This window comes from Camelus dromedarius, chromosome 3 (genome assembly GCF_036321535.1).
Source record: "Camelus dromedarius isolate mCamDro1 chromosome 3, mCamDro1.pat, whole genome shotgun sequence".
NCBI lineage: Eukaryota > Metazoa > Chordata > Mammalia > Artiodactyla > Camelidae > Camelus > Camelus dromedarius.
In genome coordinates, this window is record NC_087438.1 from 112,565,303 (window position 1) to 112,588,819 (window position 23,517).

Sequence of the window (23,517 nt, forward strand, 5' to 3'; positions counted from 1 at the left end):
GGGCTGAGCTGTTCGATCTGGACTGCAGACACTCCCCTTTGCCTGATCATGATTCACTTCTACTCACATCATCAATCACGTGCTAAGTCCCATCTACACACCAAACCCCAGAAAAACCTTCCCATGATGCCCACTTTCAAAATGATGCTGCCCTGCTCAGAAGCTTTCTGTCCTTTCCCCTTAGCCTCCAGGGTCAAGTCCATCCTCGTGAGTCTGGCTAGTTCTCCCCTTCCAACCTCGCTCCCCACCTGCCCCACACTGGTGGAAGGGCTCGGCAGCGATCGGGAGCACTGGCTCTGGATTCAGGAAGCCTCAGCTCATGTTCCAGCTTCTCCACTCACCAGCCTGGGCAACTTACTTTACTTTTCTGAAGCCTCAGTTCCTACCACTCCAACTGGAGATAGAATTATAACAGAACCCAACTCATGAGAGGGCTGTGAGGGTTTTACGTGAGTTAATCTGTGCGCACAGAGCTCAGCACAGAAGAAGCAATGAATAGATGTGAGACGGAATGAAGAGAAGGGGGAGTTGCAGGAAGAGGAGGAGGAAGATAGGGAAAAAGAACACAAAGAAGATAATGGCAGACTCTCCAAACCCACTGTCTCCAAACATGCTTTGCACTTTTCCAGCATTTCTTTTTCAAGAAGATTACACCACTCACTCCTACCTAGTCCAGTGGTACTGTGCCCAAAGACTGGTCTTCCGTGAGAACTGTTTCTATCCCAGTCTATCTACAAAACACCAACTCTCAAGGGAACTCCTTCATGTCTTTCCCAGTCATTCGTGACTTAACTGCTTTTACTTGAGCCTTTGTCTTGAGATACACACTTGTGTATGTGTACAGCTGGGTGTGTGTATATGTGTGCAAATCAACCCAACTGTCAACACATCCCTTGAAGGCAAAGACCTCGTTCATTTGCAAAGGGGGTGCAGTCCTCTGCACTTAACCGATACCTGACAATTAATGAGTTCTATTAAGTTTTCAAACGGGTTGCACACACATTCTCCTAAATATTCTTAATGTCAACCCCGAGTGGTGGGCAAGGAAATGTTATTTTAAATTCCACTCTAGAAATGAGGTTAGAAATTCACTTGAACTTGAGACTGTAAGAATCCACATTGGTTGATAAAGTCAGGTATTTAAAACACCCAAACTACCCTTCAGTTTTGGTATTTATCTGAAATGCCTGCTCAGTTTGGCCAAAATAGTCACTTCAATCATATAAACACAGACAAAGTCCCTAAGAATCTTAGTTGTGAAATTCCTTATTCCCAAGACAGAGGGTGAGTGTTTATTAACTTTACAGAGCATTACTACTTTGTTTCCAAGTAAAGTTATTTTCCCCCTAAGACTCAGCCCCACATATGAATTATAGTAAAATCTCTCTTTACCCTCTTCTGTTTCCAAGCTCAAAAAACGGCATCCGCATATAATACCACAGGTGCCAATTTAAACACAGGAACACTGAAAATCCTGCCAGACTTTGAGGCTTAGAAGCTTTTCTATTGTTGCTGGTTGGGCTGCTAACCACAGAGATAGAACATCGAACATAAGCAATAGTAACACTACAAGAACTTGCATTTTTAATGTGTCGGGCACTTCTCCCTAACTTTCATTTCATCTAGACATTATCTATCTCCATGATGTTCATGATAGAATTTTGCACATAAAAGGAAAATGGTAAAAGTTTACTGATTAAATAGGTTATCCTAAAACCATATCACCAATAACATTTTCCTCAACTTGTTTTTTTTTTTTTCTTTTGAGCAACAAGGATTGGATTCCACAGGCCTGAGCTAACCAAATCAAGAAGAGTTTTTTGGATTCTGCCAAAGTTGAAAGGTACAGGAATCTGAGGTCTGACTTTATAGACCTGTTGCACATAACAGTTACTGGAAGAACACAGCTGGCTTGGTGATTCAGCCAGGAGATTTTAGCAAGGAATGACCACAACGATATTTTCCTCCTCCACTAAGACAGGATAAAATACACTGGGACCACTGGGACCACTGGAACACAGTCCCCCCACTTCCACAGTCTCAACATAACAGACCTGAAAGCATCTATCTCAGGCACACACAGTAGGTGCTCAGAACCTGCTGTCTTCCCAACTGTGCTCAAAGGAGAAGTAGCCAAAGAATAATGAAGAATGAAAGAAAAAAAGGTCTCAATCTGCACCAACCACGATAAGTTTAATCGTTTTTCTACATTACAGCCAGAATCTCTTGCTTTTTAAAAAATTTTCCACTTCAGTGTCACCCAGTCACTAATTTTTTTTTGTATGTATATATTTTTATTGAAGTAGTCAGTTCACAATGTATCAATTTCTGATGTATAGCATAATGCTTCAGTCATACATGAACATACATATACTCGTTTTCATATTTTTTCACCATAAATTATAAGATACTGAATATAGTTCCCTGTGCTATACAGTGTGACCTTTTTGTTTATCTGTTTTGTATATGTCAGTATCTGCTAATCTCGAGCTCCCAGTTTATTACTTCCCACCCTTTTCCCCCCACCCCACAGTAACCATAAGTTTGTTTTCTATGCCTGTGAGTCTGTTTCTGTTTTGTAAATAAGTTCATTTGTCTTCTTTTTTTTTTTTTTTAGACTGTCCATATAGTTGATATCATATGGTATTTTTCTTTCTCTTTCTGGCTTACTTCACTTAGAATGACAATCTCCAGGTCCATCCATTTGCTGCAAATGGCATTATTTTATTCTTTTTATGGCTGAGTAGTATTCCATTGTATAAATATACCACTTCTTCTTTATCCAGCCATCTGTCGATGGACATTTAGGTTGTTTCTAATGTCTTGGCTATTGTAAATAGTGCCGCTATGAACACTGGAGTGCATGTACCTTTTTGAATTAAGATTCCTTCTGGATATATGCCCAGGAGTGGGATTGCTGGATCATATGGTAAGTCTATTTTTAGTCTTTTGAGACTCCATACTGTTTTCCATACTGTTTTCCACAGTGGCTGCACCAAACTGCACCAAACTGCACCATACTGTTTTCCACAGTGGCTGCACCAAACTGCACTCCCACCAACAGTGTAGGAGGGTTCCCTTTTCTCCACAGCCTCTCCAGCATTTATCGTTTGTGGACTTTTGAATGATGGCCATTCTGACTGGTGTGAGGTGATACCTCATTGTAGTTTGATTTGCATTTCTCTGATAATTAGCAACACTGAGCATTTTTACATGTGCTTATTGGCCATTAGTATGTCTTCACTGGAGAACTGCTTGTTTAGGTCTTCTGCTCATTTTTGGATTGGGTTTTTATTATTACTATTATTAAGTTGCATGAGCTGTTTATATATTTTGGAAATTAAGCCCTCGTCAGTCTCCCTTTTGCAAATATTTTCTCCCACTCTGTTATTGCTATTTGTATGTATTTTAGATACACCTGTCTTTTGACACTTCTATCGCTGTGCCCCCAGGGGATGAAAGACACTGATGTGCTGAGAAGCCCCATACCTGCTGCTGTCCTGGCCTCTCTTCCTCTGCTCCTGCTGCCTGTCGCCCCCCAGAACCACGGGTGAAGAATGTGGGTTTGAACAACTGGGGTCCTGCTGTTTGCAACTGTCAATTAGAGAAGCCAGCAACTCAAGAGCGTATGTTCGCACATAAAATATTCATTTCACAGATTGGGATAAAAATGTATTAGTACTTGGGTTCCGCTTTCATGCTTAGTGGTCAGATAAGTATTTGGCCAACTCAGTTCTATTCCTGTGCCCTGCGGGCCCGACAGTGTTACTTTTGTGTTTCGCTTTTCTTTTCCTTCTCTGGTTACCGTCTGGTTTCCCATGTCGGTGCCTCCGTTATGACTGACCAGCAGCACACGTTTGAGCAGGATTTGAGTTACTAGGACATCTCCCGGCCAACTTGCCCAAGGCGGGCTGGCAGCAAAGCCCTATGATCCATGCCTTCCCTTTTCTCTTGCTCCTCTCCAGGTAAATCTCTTATTTTCTGAGGATGCTAGAATCCTGCTGACGGCATCGTATTCATCTGATAAGGATGATGATCAGCTAATTTCTATAAAGTTTCATTTCTGTCCACTGAGTATTTTCAGGTTTCAGGGCCGGCACAGTGAGGTTGAGATGGGGTGCCCGATAGCGTGACATGATACCAGGATTTTTTTATCTTAACCCAGAAAAGCACCTTCCCATATATCACTGCACATGCCAACTAACGCACCCTGGGGATTCAGCACAGATGTGGCTTTTCAATTTGCCTTTGAGTAACGTCGTCAATTTGCTTCAGTTGAAGCAGGAATTATATTACGTGATCAAATGGCAAGAGAATTTTCCCCCCACCTCTGAAGTCCAAAGTGAGGGGACCAGCAATGACTAAAGAGGAAAGAACAGTGGTGATGTCCGCCTGTGTCAGCTACTTGGAGGTCCAAATGCTGCAGACACAAAAATCCGACTCTTTTTTTCTTTTTGGCCACAAACAAATGTTTGAAAGATGGACTCAGTGTCCCTCATTTGCTCACCGGAGAGAATAAATGTAGTGCCCTCCTATGGTGGTTCAGAGCATTGAAAGAGATGATACAAAGTGCTCAGCATTAAACCTGATGGCTAGTAAACGCTCAGCGTGCGAAACACTGGTAACAGCTAGCACTTAACTGGGCAAACGCTTCTGGTAGCCTGTGATTACAAAAATACACTGTACCCAGCAGTACTAACTAATATATATATGAATAGATAAACAACAAGTTCATACTGTAGAGCACAGGGAACTATATTCAATTTCTTGTAGTAACTTGTGGTGAAAGAGAATATGAAAACAAACATATGGATGTACCTGTTTGACTGAAGCATCATGCTGTGCACCAGAGACTAACGCAACATTGTAAACTGACTGTACTTCAATACAAATATATATGAAAAAAAAATACACTGGATCCATTTTTCCAGGTTTCAGAGAGAAAGCAACCTATGGGAAACTTCCAAATTTATTTTCTCAAAAATGGATCTCAGACCTAACCAGCTTTTCTGATTAGCTTTCCCCCATGTTTTTAATATTTTGAGCTCCCATGGAGTTTTGGACACGCCTTCCCCTCTAAACCGCTCCTTCCTCCTTGCCTGACAAAACGCTACTCCTTCTTGTTTTCAAATTTAAGTGTCGTTGATTCTTCAGGCTTGGCTGAGCCCCCTTGTTTAAAGCTCTCTTAGCAGGCTCTGTCTCTCCAGGATAGCTCTTACCATCACTACTTACCATCACTTCAATTTAAGTAATTCTATGTGCAGTTATTTCCTTAATGACGACACAAAAATATACACACACGAGACTGAATACCTCATGATGTCAGCAACTGTGCCTACCGTGTTCACCTCTGCACCCCTGTTATTTAACAGGGGAGGCAGTCAATCAATAAATATATGTTACATCGATGAGTGACTGAATGCTCAGTGAATAAGCAAACAAACTTAAGAATCATTATCAGAGTTGTTCACATACTGAGGCATGAAACAGACGAGCTGAAAAGTTGAGACATCTTCCAGGGGTTCTCAGCCGCCACTACCCCGACACGGGGCTTCCTCAGTGGATACGGCAGGGGCTCCGTGGAGTCCGGTTTCCTAGGGTGACTGGGTCCCCACTCCAGCAGCAGGCACTCCATTCTCATGGGGGTTAAAATTAGCACCAGTGAGCTCCCCCGGCGCTGGGCTCTCATCATGCAAGGGCCCAGGTGGGTCTTGCTGACAGATGTTAAGGTTAGAAGGAAGGGTAGCGGCCAGATGAGAAAACAGAGCCACCCCCTTCCGGAGGCACCAGCACTTCCCTTCTTCAGGCCTGGCTAGTCCCTGCCTGCCCCGCCCCTCCCCCCCCCGCATCAGTTTCCACGCAGTCACTGCTCTCTCTGTCACTTGAACTCAAATCCTATCTTGGAAATTGATGGGCGATCCTGGCCCTGACAACACAATGTCAGCTTTGCTCAGTGTCCAGCTGGTTCCGTATATATTATCATAATGCGCTGCCTGGGTGGACCCTGGCTGAGTCTCTCCCCCTTGACTCAAATCCTCCTTTCCACACTAATTTCTGCTCTCTGACATGCAGACACCGCTTGATTAAAAAGAAAACACAGAGTTAACAGCTTGGGAGACGGTTTGATTTTTAAAATCCTATGAGGACATTAAGTCTATTCTCATGGTAAACTGAGCTAAAACGGTTTTCTATTAAAATACAGTATTTGACTCATAAAAAAAAAAAGTTTCCCAGAATTCTACACTGTTTCCTGGTGACACGAAAGAATTATTACTTCCCCCGAACCTAAAGTCCTCTGAAACAGTATTTCCCAAACTTCAGTCCTGGGTTTGTCCCGTTCCCTGCGACATACTCCACAACTTGCTTAGCATTATAGTTAATATTTTTGTTTAGATTGACTTACTTTAAGTTCAGTCTTGCCCTTAGCAATAATAGCTGTAAGATCATGACTTTGGAGTGCTTTATAAATGTTTTTGCTTATGTATTAAGATAGATATAACCATTAAAAAAAATTTTTTTTAATGTTTTTCCCTCTGTTTCCTAAAGTCATCTCACACACTGTGTGGGAAACCTAGTCTAAAATCTCACTGCTAACCATCAAGAGGGTTCAGCTAAAGGAATTCAGAAAGAACAACACTGGGTGAGAGATACCTAAGGGGCTGTGTAAGCCACAGCTGGGGGCTTTCTCAAGGCCTCCTGGAACCCACTGTCAGCCTTCTGCAGAAATGCCGAAGGTGAAGGGAGGCTGGCCTCCGATTTGTCCTAGGGGATGACCATCACCTTGGCATTCTCGTGGCCTCTCACCAAGGCAGTGTGTGTGCAGCAGCTCAGGAGAGAGGAGACCTCACACAGAATCAGCCAAGTTCAAGCAAGAAATCAGGGCCTAAAGGGCTCACCAAGCCCCCCCCCCCCCCCCCGCCCTGCCTCCAACCCCACTTAACAGAGGAAACTGAGGCCCAAAGAAATCAAAGTACAGGATGGAGGTCATGTGGCAAGGTAGAGGCAGTGCTCTGTTTGTTTATTTCCGTGTGTATCACTGAAAATGTTCACACAAAATATGTTTCAGATCCACTCCTGGTCACTGCCCCTCAATATCTGAAGAAGATTTATGACCAGGGCAGGAAGCTTTCATTTGCAGATCCACAGGACTCGAATCCTCTGATAGTCTCAAGTAAGTAGAAAGTAAATAGGAAGAGGCCCTTGGTTTGGAAATAATCAACTATGCAGATAAATACAATTGGAATTATGATGCTTTTGTAACCAAAGAAATAAAAGACAAAAAATTAGGCTAGGAAAAAAAAAAAGTCCTTTCATTTTGATCCAAAATAAATGCAGAACACCACTCTGCTCCCCACCCCACCCCTGACACTCTGTGCTTATTAAAATAAGTTAGGTGTGGTGCACTCATTTATTAGGTCACACAAAACACCCAAAGCTGGAAGTTTCCCACAGTTGACGGGTTTGTCAAGAAAGTCATCAAAGAAAACTTCCTCCCCGAATCTATCTCAGTTTCTCACTGTCTTTTCCCACTGTGGCGTGAGGCTCAGTAACCCTTCCATATCCTGGAAGGAGGCTCTCAGCATCCTAACGGCCATCTAACAATTTTACCCTTTTCTCATGGCCTTTTTTTCCCTCTACCTGGTATATGTGCCAGGAAGTCCACATGGTCAACAAATGATTTCTAGAAAGCGGAGTCAGAATATCCTTGCAAATAAATAAAATATTACCAGCCTCCCTCTTATCTTGCCAGCCTCCCAGAACACACACCAGTCAGCAAATAAAACAGCATTTTCTTTGACTGTAGCCATGAGGAAAAACAGGCCATTGAAGGAAAAAGAACACTAAGGTAAATACACACAATATGCCCAATAAAGCAAATATGTATACATATATATATATATGTATATATATATATGTCTGGGCTAATTTCTGAAAGGTCTACTTAAAATATGAGCATAATTGCCTTTCTTGTATTGAGAAAAGTAGGAACAGTAGGCTAAGAGAGGGAAAAAATATTAGCATCATGCCTAGAGCAAGCAGTTCAAAGTACAGACTCTGAATGCAGTCAGGCTCTCTGGGTTTGAATCCTCCCCCTACTATGTGTTCGCTGTGCAACTCTGGGCAAGTGACTCAACCTCTCTCTGGCCTCACTTTCCTCATCTTCGCAACGTGGCGCCCACAGCACCACGTGCCCGTCAGAGTAAGGGCTCGGTGAGTGTGTGTAGTCATTACTTAGTCCCCCCATGACACAGAGCTCTGCGGTTCGGGAGACCTGGCCAAGGTCGAGGCCCAGGTCCAATTCTAATCCTTTTGGTGGCTTTGGGTAAGCTGCTCAACTCACTGACCCCGACTTTTCTCATCTGTAAAATGGGGATGAAAATTGTTATAGCTTATCAGATTCGTGGAAGGATTTGATGTAATGATATAAATCAAATGATGACCTCAGTGCTGGCACATAGTAAGTGCTCCATAAAGGTGAGCTGACAATAGTCCAAAAATCGCAGCAGCAGCAAGAAGAAGAAGAAGAAAAAGAATACATACTAATTACTACCCGGCCTGGCCACCATTAAGCAGGGCGGCAAAGTCTGAGCACGATTTCTCCTTTGTCAGCGATGGGGCTGGTGGTGTCATATTCAAATAGAGATACAGGAGAACACCTGCTTAGCAGTGGCCTGGGGCTCACCAACTCTTTAATCTGCCTGATGCTGACAGCTTGCCGGCTACCGAGGCCCCAGGGCTAAGATTTCTGGTGTCTCCTTTACTTACTTTATGGATGACTCAAGGGCTACTTTGAAAATCAGTTGCCACTTACATCCTTGTTCATTATCTTGACTTCTTGCCGGGTCCCTTCTATTGCAAGGGAAGACAAAAGCCACCTTCCCCACTGCTCAAAGAACAAGGCCTGATCTGATGCTGGAAAGTCTGGGGACTTCGTCCTGTTTCATGATACATCTAGATTTTCTTAACCCTAATCTTCTGTTCTTGTATCTCTCTTGCTTTTTCAAGCAGGAAAACCGATTGAGAAGACGTAAACATGCCACCCTCAGGAACAGGAGATGACACCCACGTTTTTCTGCTGAACTAGACCCTTCACCAAAATGCTCTTGCCTACGTGGGCCTGGCTGGAGTTCTGCACCAAAACCAGTCCCGTGAAGGGCCACTGTCTGAGTGCAAAGGTCTGAGTCATCCGTCCTCTGCCCTTGTGTTTTGAAGGTGCATTTCTGTCAGGGAGCTGGGGAGATTTTACAGACATGCTTCTCATGGCCCTTGGAATCCCAGGAAGACCCCTGCAAGCCCAGGGCAAGCGGAAATGGAAAGGCATCAGGGTGGGCTCCAGGTCCTCTGACATCTGCGCACCCCCCGAAGCCCACACTGGCCGGCCAGCGGACCACGGGCAAGTGCGAAGGAGACCTTGACAGAAACGAGCTGTGTGCGCGAGAGCAGGTTACGTGCTCTTCTCAGCTCTCAGTGTCCTTCTCTGGGAAACGAGGGGGTGGACTTCAGTGGTACCTCACTCAGCATGAGCTGTGACTCAGTTCCTGACCGTGATGGGAGGGGAGTGAGAGACCAGGATGGTCTGTTTCTCTTTGTTGTTTTGTTTACTTTCTCTCATCCTGTTTTCCATGTGTTGGGGGTTAGACAAGTAATATACATTTCATAGGTCAAGAAACACAGCAGCCCTCCGTTCTAAAGGGCTTACCAAGGTAAAAAATCTCTACAAGTTCAAAAAGAAGTCATTAGGTAAACTCTTTCTAAGCTACTTATGAGGAAAGAAAATCAATAAACCAAAACCATCTGGAAAACAGAACTGTTCAAATGTTGGACTCCCTTCTTATTTGGAAGACATGTGCTATTAACAGAAGGAGAGGTGACCAGAGGGACAGCATTAAGGCACAGCCACCTTCATGGTGAGCTTCCAAGGGCCGGCAGGGATGGGCGAGGTTATAAGCTGCTCAGAGAGAGCTTTCCCTGGGCCTTCACGATCACTGGAAGTCCAAGTAATTGGCACTGAGCCTTGTGTGGCCCCCACATCACTTCCCAACTGCCACCGACCTCTGAGCATCCACAGGCCTGTGCGGTCCAACCCTCACTAGCTCCCCCAGCCTCGCCCCCTGCCACTCCTGGCGGCCGGGGCAACGGGTGCCGTCGCAGGCTCCTTCTGTTTCCTTGAACTCACCTAAACAAAACAGCTCTTGCACATGCTGTTCCATCGCCTGGAAATCTGTTCCTGTCCCCTTTGTCAAGTGAAAACATACTCCTCTCTTAGGTTCTGGCAGAAGTGGGATTTCCTCAAGGAAGGCTTTCCTGACAGCTCACTCCTCCCCACTCCTTTTATGCACAAATCTAAGGAGTTAGTTGTAAATTGCGTTTAGTGTCTTTCTTCTCTATTTACATGATACATTCTGTGAAGACAGGGGCTGTGTCTGCCTGTGGTCCTGCACCTAGGCCGCCCTGTCTGGCCTGTAGTGGACGCTGAGTATGAAGGAAGGAAGGAAGGAAGGAATGATCTCAAGTCCACCTTACTGACGCCTTATCCCTTGGCTGGAGATCCAAAGAAAGGGCCCTACTAGGAACAGCCAGTGGACTTCCCTGCTCTCCCGAGGGCCTGCTTCTCCAAAGGCACCCCCGGAGGTACCAGATGAGGGAAGGTATGTGTCAGTGGCTTCAGTTCAGAGCACCAAGAAATCGTGCGCACTAAAAAGGTCTACGGATGGCCCTACACAGCTCTGCGAAAACACACAAAACTGAGGCCACAGAAGCAAAGGGAACTTCTCAGAGCCAGAGAGCCAGTTAATGGCAGACTCAGGACCGGAATCCAGCTCTCCAGCCAGACAGCTGACCCTTCTCCTATTAGACCCTGCCGACACTGGCTAGTAAGCCCCTTCTCAGGGCCTCATCACACAGAGGGGAGGAGAGGCGGCCTCTCTTTTCTTACAAAGCTCTGCGCTGTCTCTCAGTTTGGAGTGATCTCCCCAAGCCTGGACCATCTTTCCCCGCACATCCATAAAACAACAAATTTAAGTGCAGCTGGGCACAGGGGGTCAACGGGGCTGGATACCCAGGGGCAACCAGCAGAAGCAAATGCTGCTTCTATCTGGAGCAAAGGGATCAGAGGAGGTCAAATGCCCAAGAGCAAGAGTAACACCACATTGTCAGGGACAGCTTGACGGGGACACTGCAATGGACAGGTCAGAACGAACTGGTGGTAGTGAAAATCTGCCTCTACGTCTCTAATGCTGTAGCTACAGCAGGGAGATAGGCCCAGCGATTCGAACACCACTCTTTATTCCACAGTGTTTTTAGTGTGGCCAAGCCCCATTTGTGTTTTGATTTGTTTTATTTTGGGATCCTGGCACTGTTACACTTCACATCTCAATCGCTGTAATTACTTTGAAGGGAGATTTAATCCGTCCACATCTAATGCTTGCAAAACTAAATTTCAATCGTTTTCCATTTCAAAAAGCCAGGGTATTTTTAAAACATCTATATTAGAGCCAAGAAACTAAGTAAGACCTCAGGCCAGACCTCATGAACATTAAAATGTTCATCTTCTAAAAACTCTTGATTCATATAGTTCTACTGATTTTTCCCCCAATCAGTATGAAGGTTGTACGAACTCATAACAACAACAACAACAAAAAAAAACAAAACCTAAACCTGAAAACCACCGGAGTGGGACCTTAAACCTACTCCCGGAAAGGGTGCCTACTGATGGCCAGCTGAGCTCCCTGACTGGCTCAGATTTCCCCAGTGATCATGGAGAAGGCAAGTCCTCCAACAGGGCAGAACGGGGAGAGAGGGGAGGGAGGAAGGGAGAAAAACACATGCGTGCTAAAAAAAAAAAAATGTCCCCTAAAAAAACTGAGCATTTAAACTGCTTGTCAGCCAGCTCCCTGACAAAGCCACTGGAGTGCATTCACAGGCATTTGCATAAATGCTGCCGGTGAGTTCACCATGGCTGCTAGCGCTAATGGTACATAAAGTAATTTAGTCACTTCTCCCCGCATTCTGTGTCAGGATGATGAGCACCGGCACTTTGCCTTGTTGCATATTAGATCATTAGATAATAAAGTGTTAGCACATGCAAGCTGACAGGGTCCCCGCACCGTAGCTTTGTGAGGGCACCGCACTTTGCCACAGGGGGAAAGAAACAGAGAAACTGATGCCACGATCTGCCTTCACGCAAGTAAACACAACCCGAAAGGCAGGAGAACAATGAGAACACACTACCCAAGCCCCTTGGAGACCCTGAGCACACAGTCCCCAGGAATCTGCCCAAGTGATGGGAAGATGGGACGCGCCCGCAAGCTGAAGCCCTGCATTCCCCATTGGGTGGGGTCAGCTCTACATCTTTGGCCCCAAGCTTGTTTTTCAAAAATCAGAACCCTGAGAGCAGTTAGGCTCTGAGGCTACCTCTCTCCACAACGGTATATCTTTCATAAAGCTACTGCTTATAGAGGAAACCTCACTGGCCTAAACTCTCTCATAAACATCCAGCCAAAGAAAATCTCAGTATTTATGAATGAAGAAAAAAATAGGGGAGAGCAACTGCCATGAGCTACCGCGTGCCAGGATTCACTGTCTGGACCACACAAGCGTCTATGAGATACATTTGCCTTCGTCAACTCTCCTGCTTGGAACACAGGGACAGTTATTCGAGCACAGAGGTTTGCGAGTCCGTGGGTCACACAGGCAAGACGGTGTGAATGTGAAGCGTGGTCTCTGTTTCTCTGATATGCAGGCAGATGAGCCACGAAAGGGAACTCTCCTCCGGCCATCTGACAAGGGGGATACAACTAGGGGTGTGCAGAAGAGCTCAATAGAATTCAGGCTACCTGTAAATGAGATGGTAAAAAGCCCCAGATGAGGGAAAACGAAGGCTGCCCCAGGTCACCTACGAGGTGGGGTGACTGTGGGGTCTCCCTGTGCCGTGGAGGCGGGGGAGGGAGGGGCCAAGAAGGGGGCGTGGTTCTGAGCGTCCCAAACGGGGCAGTTTCCAACAGAATTCTTCAACGGAGGGATGAAGTATTACCCTACCCTCAGAGCGACATGAATTAGCATCCGAGTCCACTCCCACACATCCCCAGTGCCAGAGCCCACAGTCACTCTCTGCTGAGTAGGTATTTATGCATCTCCCTGAAGTGTCTCAATGAGTGTGGGTGGTTATGTGTGGTTGGTTGATTCATTCTGCAGAGAAGCAGATTTCCACGCTGTCGTTCTTACTAAGAACCTCAGAGTGTCTGCTTTTTTATTCTTCTGGGGAGCAGTGAAGTCAGGTTTTGGTGAGAGGGAGGAAACCTGGCTGAAGGAGACAGGCTAGACCCAGGTCCCCTGGGATAGTTAACCACGAATCAACAATGAAGTGTCATCGCTCTCTTGAATAATATGCCGAGAAGAACATGGCCATTTGTGGACTGGTCAACTGCAGCAGAGAAATAAAACATTGTCTTTAAAACTGAGAATAAAATGATAACCCAACTGCACCATTATAATATGCCCAACTAGAAGAGAGAAAATTTGAGCTGGGAGGCAGCTTAGAGATGTTTTGATCCAGAAATCTCAAACTGTGAGCCTACGGCTGTCTTCTTCCCAAGTGACTTTTCCCTGCCTGTCTTCCCTTTAGGGGCTAAAACATTTGTAATCTAGTTACCAGCAATTAAAAAATCGGAGAGTTCTCATTCTGGCCAAACTGGGACATCTGGCCCCTGCGGGCTCTCCCTGCCCTCGGTGACAGCTGCCTGGGGCTGGGGTGTCCGGCCGAGCATGAACTCGCCCGTCTTCCGCAGTCTCCACCCAGCCCACTTCTGCTTTATACATGACCTGCCCCCACCCAAGGTACACATTTTTTTTAAAACCCCCAACAGATCATCACCTTCATTTTGCCAAGAAGGCAACTAAGGATCTCAAGAGGTAAGGTGACTTGTCTAAGGTCACACAAAGGCCAGAGGTGAAACTCAGCTAAAATTAGGTTCCCTGGCTCTTATTTCAAGGTGCCTTCCTCCACATCACAACATAAAACAATGTTCCTGACCTCCATGCCCTGGAAGTGTCCTGGCTAGCAGGTTGTTTTTTTATGGGTTTGGTTGGGATTTTTTTGGTGGAGGGATGACTTGCATGATGTCATTTGCTCTCCTGCTAGCTTCCCAAGGGCAGGAATGAGAGCTGGGTGGAGTCTGCACTTGGAGCACATGTTGAACCTGTGAACCCATAACAGTCAGCTACTCAATTGAGAGGCAAGTCTGTTCCCAGGCAGGACAGTAACTAACCAGCCACAGTCGAAAACAAGACTTCAGCTGTTACGGTCTCCAAATTGTATCCACTCAGTATTTACCTATTTTTTTCACCCTTCTTCCTTTCACCTCAACATCTCTAATCATGCAATGCCTGAAGTGACTCCAAGGGTATTAAAAAGGCACCATTACTGTAAAATGAGGATCAGAATAATGTTAAGTACAGCAGTGGAACTCGGAACGTAATCATGAGCAGGTGTTTCAAATGGCCTCCTGCAAAAAGTAATATCCATCCATCTCCGCACTAATGAAACCATAAAGAAGCAGCTTTTGAAAGATGATGGTTTACTTTAAAAAGACTGTAAAACTGGATGTGGCAAAGAATCCCTTCTAAGAGTCTTACATCTGGCTAATTAATAAAAAGTACAGTTTGTATATTCCTTAAGTGCAGGACAAAAAAAAATCTGGCAAAAATGATGACAGTGGAGAAAGGAGGTTTCTACCTTTTGAACTAGATCATAAGACAGCTCATGGCACATCGGAAAACCAGGCAATCAGGTGGTAATTTGTGTGGCAGTGTTTTTAAAAGAATCTCGATGGCCTAGCAAACTGGAAAGTGAGGTGGGGAAATGACTTGAGTTTAACTTGAGGAGACTGGGGAAAATTGAGCATGGTTGATTGGTATCCTGTAGAGTGCCAGTCACCATTTCTTGGGTGGATGGATGGATGGATGGACAATGGATGGATGGATGGATGGATAATGGATGGATAGATGGATGGATAATGGGTGGATGGATAATGGATGGACGGACGAATAGATGGGTAGATGAATAGATGGGCTGATGAAAGGATGGACTGATGAATAGATAGACAGATGGATGCATTATATATACATGTAGCACTGAAACATTTGGACATAGGCTCAATCCAACCTATGGTTCCTCTGAGCGGCATTCACTTCCCTTGGTTCAAATTTTTATCTGATTTCCTCTCATCCTCTCAAAGGCACAACTGATTAGCCATAAAATCAAGACAAATGTGATTTCTATCCACCAAAGTCTACCTACAGAAAGCAGGCTGCATCATGTGGTGATGAGGGGAGGGGTGTGCACTGGGCATGGGAGGGACAGTTAGCTCAGACTATATGCTTAGAGAACACCTCTGACCTAGACTTTGGACCTTATCTCCAAGTGAGGGTCAGAATGTAGTCACAGAGACACACCAGCAGGACTGCAAAGATGGTGAAGTTCATTATACAACCAATCAGTTCTAAACTCAAAATATGTTGTGATGTGTGCTGCTCTGCTTTGGCCTTTCTTTATTCTTTAATCCAGTGAGAGCTTCAACTAAGGCAGTGGTCCAGCCTCCCTCGGTCTCTCAGCCAGAAGGAAGGAGGCATGAGCCATTTTCAGGGTGGAGGGTTGCACAACGAGAAGCACTGGGCCTCAAAGACATCTTCCTGCCTTTAAATACTCAGCACCCACGTTGTCCAACAGGACATTCGGAATTTGAAAAGGGGTAGACAATGGGGTGGAGTTGGAAGAAAGAAACCAAATAAATGCACAGTTAAAGTAGCAATGCCAACCAAGGAAAATGATTCGCCTACCATGTTCCAGATAAGAGGGCGTACCTTCCGAGGGGTCAAGCCTCCGAGCCCTCCGCCCGTGCTTGGAGTTATTGTGGACAAACATGTTATCAGAGACTGCCAGGACATGGCCATCCACGTTGACTGTTGTAGACACCACGACCTGGAGACAGAAGAGAGAAATGAATGAACATTTTAATATAAAAGCACGGAGGGTAATAAACTCAAGTTAAATAAATAACAGCTGGGAGCTGAAGAAAATTGCGTAGCTGTTTCACATAATAGCTGGTGCTTATGCTGTACAGATCTAACAAGAGGAGCTATTGATGAGTGGGGCTTTGGCATGGAACGCTTTTGATGCAGTTTTAAGTAAAATTGCACAGTTTATAGTCATACAGCAGAAGGTACACTGTTAACCATAATTTTAACAAGAGGATCTTTATTAGCATATATTTTTTTTTTACACAAGGGTGGTTGTGTTTCACCTAAATTACCCTTCAGTTTAGACACTGAAGCAGATATCACAGATGATCATGCAAATAAAAGTCTTTTGAATCTTTAAAATATTCCCGTCCTCCCCCCACCCCCCAGCCCCTGCCCTCCACGGTGTCAGGGTTAAGAGGATAGAGAAATGAAAAAAGACAGGTTTCAGTAAGAGCTGGGATACGGCTTTCTGTCCTGGGTGTCTTTTTTGGGGGAGGTTCTTGTACTTTTCCCTTCCCACGTGAGTTCAGTTAATCAGACATCAGACCAAAGCTCTTTTCCCCGCCATCACCGCCACTACCACCCCAAAATCCTCGCTAATTAAAGGTGGTGTTAAATCTGTGTTTCAAAGCCAAAAAAATTTTTTTAAAAATTTTTAAAAGGGGTAGCCCTGGCCCAAGGAACAATTCAGATCTCCCCTGGCCATCTCAATAAACTGAACTGAGTTTGCCAAGGAGGGACACAGGCAAAGGTGATTTCGCAGAGAACTTTGACTAAAACAATGAGAAGAAATGACCTACACTTCTCCTTATATTAAATGGGGAAGAGGATTAAAAGTGAAACCCACAGAGATATGTTTATTCATGCGACCTCTTACAACCAAATATAATAATTGTCTGTAATTGCGGCTTCGCCCCCCACCTCATGCTTTGACATGGGGAACAGCAATCAGCCGGCTCCCGTTTAATCCACCTATTATGTTGACTAATTAACTTTGCTCGACAGTTTATTTCTTCCTCCATTATCAGCCCCTGTCAGCCGCGAGCACCCCGCAGCATAGGGGGGACCTCAGGCTCTTTGATTGATCACCGATAGATTGACATGCAGATTAATTTAATTAGAATCACCTCACTTGAGAAATGAAAGACAATGGCAAGAGGGCTAATAGACCTGCTCTCATAATGAGGCGGGCCTCCAGAGCGGAGGCTGAGGATTTCTGATTTATTTTTGCTCAATTCCCCAGGTGCTTGGAGAGACTGTGGCTTTAATTGTTCTTCGTTTTGAGAGCCTTTAGCTCCTGAAGAGGTGAACCGCTCTGCAAGGATTGGCACATGCTGAGGCCCCAGTTTCTGAGGAAGCATTTTCTCCAAGTTGGGGAAAGGGGGCCCTGACTTGGAGCGTCTTGTGCAAGGCTACGATCTCCTCACCCGAGTTGGGCAGAGGGGAGAACGCTGGGCCTGCGAACCACAAGCCCCGCCTGCAGAAGCAGCCCCCTCTGTCGACCCCCCACCAATGTCTGTCTGCCAGACCGAATGCTCCCACTGTCCCTCTCTTTGACCCAAAGGCATCCTGGCAAAACATGACAGGTTCCCTGCCCCCTGCCTCCAAGATGGCAACCAAATCGGCTTCTTTCTTTTTCCCTTCTGGGCCCTCCCTCTGCGGACCTGAGGCCCCGCTCCTTCTGTCCAGGGCCTGGTCATTCTTGGCCCAGATGCGGAAGCCAGGAGCCACGCCTGTGGTCGCCTGCCCTGGGATCTCCCAGTGACGACTGCAGCCGGGGGGGGGGGGGCCCTCTGGGGGTTCTCCCCATCTTCCCTCACGGTCCCCACCTTGACTTGACCCCCCTAGCAAGATCCGGGCCCTCCCCACCCCATGTTATTTTTTAACTCTATTTTATGGAAAAGCAAAGTGAACAATTAAGAGAGCCCATTCAGGGACTCAGAGTATTCTGTTAGTCACTCTGAAACTCAAAATTCCAGCCAGGGCAAGTCATTCATGGAAGGACCCAGTAAGTTCGAAGCAGCAGTTTGCAAAGTGGTTTTTTTTTTTTTCTCTCTTTCTTCATGATTGACCAACCAGATGTGACAGCCTGCAGCCTCTGCGTGTGCTTCGTCCATTGCAGGTGAATTTACAAGAAGGAGGGAAGGAGGAGGAGGAGAGGAGAAAGCCCTCCATTCTTTTCTTTTCAAAAAGTGCTCTGAGCAGTGGCAGACTCTGTCTTATTTAAAGCAATGGAAACTCTTCTTTTTCAGTCGAGGAGGGGACTTCCTGGGACATCTACAATTATGTAACAGAGCTGGGTCTTTCAAAGAGATTTTGATTTACTACACAACCACAATTGAGTGGTCACTGGAGTCGTTAGCTAAAGAAACTATAAAAGGAATGCCAAACGGTCTCTGTTTCCAGTGTCAGGAAATACAGAAAGTGGTTATTCTAGATGTCTGTCTTAAGAAAAAAAAAAAAAAAACACAATGACAATCCACCATGCACCTGTAAGACAGAGTGCTACGGGCTTAAAATATTCAGTATCATTTAAAGACATTGTCATCTAATTCCACAAATGTCAAAAAAACGGTTGAGAAGAAAAAAACTACACCCTGTATGTTTTTCTTTTCTTGGCAAGAGCAGGATCATCACGACCACATGTGTGACAGAATCACTTCATTGAAAGACTAATTATAACGGAAGAAAGATGACACAGAGAATCCTCATGCCTTTAATTTCTAGAAAATAAACACCTAATATATTCCTCAAAAAACTCTTAACACAATACATTTTAACTTCCCAACCCCAAATAATTTCTCTCATTCCGACTTGCAAATGACCAGGATATAGTTAAAAATAAATGCTGAAATTAATCCACAGAACAACTTGTAAATTAAAAGAAAAAATACCTAATGGTGAGATGCAAAGGGGCACTGAGAAGTCCTTTAAAAATAAGCCTATAGTGGGAGGGAAAGGGGCCTTTACAGTTTAACACAAGATTAATGAGGTGCTGACACATTCATGCAGGCAAGGGGACGGGCAGGCCTGCCAAATCTTCAACCTTCCCAAATTTTGTCAACAAAACCCAGCTTGAATCTGGGACAGATAAACATGGAGAATGATTTTACGTTTGGGCTCGACCACCCCTTCCCTTTCTGCCCTCCTTCCTTACACCCCTGGCCCAGAGTAAGACGAGGAACAGGTATATATTAGAATTTTACTCTCTAGAATTGCACGAATACAGTAACCACATGTGTGGCTATTTAAATTTAAACGGGTTACGTACTTTTAAAATTCCATTGTTCCCGAGTCTCCATAGCCACATTTCAGGTGGTCAGTGGCCACGTGTGGCTGGAGGCTACTATACTGGGCGGGGCAATTAAAGAACATTTTCATTGCGGAAAATTCTACTGGACAGTGCTGCTATGGAAGGGTTCTGAAACAGACTGTTCCAACTTATTGGAGGGGTGTGGCTTTTTGATACAGCAATCCAGAGATGTGCAGATGAACACCCCGTGTGTTTCATGGTATCTTCTCTCTGGTCCAGCCCTCCAGGTGTGGGTATTCAGTGTGAGGGGTACAAAGGGCAGAGAAGAAGTCCACAGCTATCCGCGGACTTCAGAGATTTTACACTGAAGTTTTTGATTTCCAGGCTCATCCGTGGTTCAGAATTTGCTCTGTTATATCCTGGATCTAAATATCCTTAAAGACGATAATTTTTTACTATCTACCCCCATCTATTTAGAATTAGAATTCAACCTAAAATGTATGATCCTTGACTATCCAGCTTTCCTAGTTGATGTGACTTTTAACTTCTCTAAGCCCCAGTGTCCCTGACTCTCAAATGGAAATGATGATAGTACCTAACTCATAAGGGTTCTGTGAGGCTTATGTTATTTAAAGTGGCCAGCATGGTTCTTGGTTCTTACAGAGCAAATGTCAGCAGTCGTAGCAGAGTTGTTGCTTTGCTGGTGATGCACCAAAAAGTTGGAAACAGTGTGTTGGGCTGATAATCAGAAGCATTTTAATTGCCATAAAGAGGACCCAGCATAAACCGTTATTCTAAATAAAAGGATAGAGAAATTACGTCTTCCATGTTCCCCGCTTGATCAGTCTAACCATGAAATCTTACAGATTTAAAGCCCTTTGTGTTCACGACATACAATTATATAATTTAGGTCTCTTGTGAATTGCAAATTTCACTGGTTTATGTAATTTTACTTTCTGTAAACCATCTGCCTATTAGCCTGTTACATCCTAGGCTTGAAATGAAATGAAACCTTACTGCTTTGAAAACAGTCTGTACATTTTCTGTCTCTTCTCAGTGCAGTCTAGTTTTCTCAATGCTTCATATGGATGAAGGGTCTCTGGTAATTTAGTTATTGGTTAGTATTTCCTCACTATCATTCCTCAGTCCTTCTTCCCTTCCTCTCAAACAGGAGACCTTGTATGTCCCAACTATGTCATCTCAGATTCCTGAAGCATGATCTCTGTCTCATGAGTAGAATTTCAAAACAAACAAAACAAAACACACACAAGCAACTAAATTCAGTCATGAGTGGAAGATCCCATTAACCAAAGTAGCAGCTCATGTGGAAGGAAGGGTTAAGACAAAAGCAACCAAAAAGAGTTGAAATCTGTATCTTTAAACATTTCTAGAACAAATACGGAACCAGGGGAAAGACTAAGTCATAAAAACAGTTTCAATATTTAAATTTAGAATATTCTGGTAAGAAGTATCTCCTCTAAAATATGACCATTTTAGCAACTTAATGGTTTTTAATTGAAGTATAGTTGGTTACAATGTGTCAATTTCTGGTGTACAGCACAATGTCCCAGTCGTGCATATACACACATATATATTCATTTTCATTAAAATTTATTACAAGATAATGAATATAGTTCCCTGTGCTATACAGAAGAAATTTGGTTTTATCTATTTTTATATATAGTGGCTAACTAGCAACTTAATTTTCAATACTAATTTAAAAATTATAAATCTTGGTTTTCAATCCTTATATATGATACCTCAGCGTAAGGAAATTAGTGCTCAAGGTTGTCTGTTACATGGCTTTCTTACCTCTACGTTTAGCTTATTCTATGTTTGTATTAATTCAGAGCCCTCAATATAAGGCATGAAATGAACTGGCCTGAAGTATATGGAATAAAAAGGCATTAAGCAGCATTCTGTGGAATAATACTCAGCAGTGAAAAGGAACAAACTGTCGATACATCTGGATGAATCTCCAGAGAATTATATCAAGTGAAAAAAGCCAATACCAAAAGGTGACATACCGCATATTATGGCCTGAATTATGCCCCCTCAAAATTCATATGCTGAATTCCTAATCCCAGAACCTCAGAATGGGACTGTATTTGGAGACAGAGCCTTTAAACAGGTAATTAAGAGACCGTTAGGGTGGGCTTTAATCTGATTGGCATCCTTATAAGAGGAAACTTGGACACACACAGATTGGTGGTTGCCAGGGGTCAGGGACAGAGGCAAGGTGGCTGTGCTGTGATGGAAGGACAGCAGGAGGGACCCTGGTTTCTTTGAAACCAGCCTGATTGCTAGTTTCTATCTGGCCGAAATTGGACACATATGTCCAATATATTGGCTGTAGTGACAGATACACAGACCCCACACATGATAAAATTTTATAGAACTAAAAACACATACACACAAAGAGTACAAATTAAATATTTGCATAAGATGAGTAGATTGTATCAATGTTTATATCGTATATGGCTACTTTGTAGTACAACATAATATAGCTTAATAGTTTTACAAAAATATTTACACTGGGGAGCCTGGGTAAAGGAGACACAGAATCACTCTGTGTAACTGTGTGCAACCACACGTGAACCTACCATTATAACAATAAAAAATTCAACCAAGTAAAAGGCATCAGCAACCAGAATGTCTTTCAATAGGTGAATGGATAAACAAACCGGTAATCCATAGGATGGAATATTATGCAGCAATAAAAAGGAATGAACTATGGAGGAACAAAAAGACATGAAAGAACCTTCAGTGCAACTTGCTAAATGAAAAAAGCCAATCTGTAAAGATTGTATACTGTATAATTTCCAAATACATGACATTTTGGAAAGGGGAAAACTATGGAGATGGTAAAAAGATCAGTAATTGCCAGGAGTTAGGGAAGCGGAAGGGAAGATGAACAAGTGGAGCACAGAGGATTTTTAGGGACGTGAAACCATTCTGTATGACCCTGTAATGGGAGATACATAACATCGTGCATTTGTACAAACCCATAGACTGTGTAACGTAGTGAGTCCTAGTGTCAACTATGGACGTTAATTAACAATAATGTATCAATACTGGCACATCAGTTATAACAAATGTATCATACTAATGCAACATGTTAATAATAAGGGAAACCGGGGGGGGGGGTTATTAAGGGAGTCAGTGAACTCTGGGAGCTTCCCCCTTGTTTTTCTGTAAACCTAAAACTGCCCTACAAAATAAAGCCTATCGGGTCAAACTTCCACGCTCAACTTCACACAGTCCACATTCTCCACCCAACCTGCCTGCTGAACCACTCTTTTCAGACTCCTCCAATGAGTCACAAACTGTTGATATATCAGGATGAATGAGATCAGCCAATCTAGTGGCTTCCAATGAAGAGTTTCAAATGTAGTGATGGGAACAACATTGCAGAGAGGGAATGCTGACTCATCCACAGTAAGGCTGCATCCCAACACATTCATGAACTCTCCTTTGTTGATACGGGATCATATCGATTCCGTTTGGAAACCCTGGTTATCTCACACACACGAGGAACTCTGAATTGGCAGTTTCACGTGGCTTCGAATAATTTTAAAATAGAGAATGCAATGCTTAATAAATGCAGTTAGGCTGAAAAAAAAAATATCATCCCAAGAGGTTTGTAGGAGAGAATGACAAAAGGTGTCCTCAAGTAGTTATGATCCTGCATATCTGCCCACTGCCTCCTCTTACAGCTTGGAGAACCCTGGCCCAAGGCTTTAAAACATCCTTAAGATCATAGGACAAATTAGGAGCAGAGACAAGCCTGGCGGGAAACTTCAGACTCCAGGTCCAGTTCTCACCCACAGCCGCTTCTGGCCTCCCAGTACAGACTCCTGGCTGAAGCCCTCTCTCCTCCCACTCTCCTGCTATCTTCTAATATACATACATCCCTGTTTTCCATCTGATTGGCTACACTTCAGGTATTATTTACATAAAAATGGTCTGCGGCACTTGGATCTTCATTAATTTTGTCCTTTAAAATATCCTTGACTGGTATGGAACGAGATATTCTTTGAAACCAGCCTGATTGCTAGTTTCTATCTGGCCGAAAGATCCCAGATAACTCACTAAAAATCATGGAGGATGCATGAATTTACAGGAGGTAACAGAGTGGAACCGTGGGAGGGAGGGAGAAACTGAATCCCATCCACTCGTTAAGGCTCAGGGGAAAAATACCTCTTCTCTTCTCAGTAGGACAAACACAGACACTTCGAAACCCT

The 23,517-nt window shown here is 44.2% G+C and overlaps 1 protein-coding gene across 13 annotated transcripts in view; it reads right to left on the bottom strand.

Moving 5' to 3' along the window:
- The window catches only part of EBF1 (EBF transcription factor 1), a 384,787-nt gene that overhangs the window by 109,643 nt on the left and 251,627 nt on the right, over window positions 1-23,517 (bottom strand). For 7 of the 13 annotated variants that reach the window (XM_064484498.1, XM_064484499.1, XM_064484503.1 and 4 more), the window contains one exon: window positions 15,862-15,979. In XM_064484498.1, coding sequence (XP_064340568.1) covers window positions 15,862-15,979 — 118 coding nt within the window. Of the gene's footprint in view, window positions 1-15,837; window positions 15,980-23,517 lie in introns of all 13 variants that reach the window. The other 6 variants (XM_064484497.1, XM_064484496.1, XM_064484500.1 and 3 more) reach the window with 1 other exon arrangement.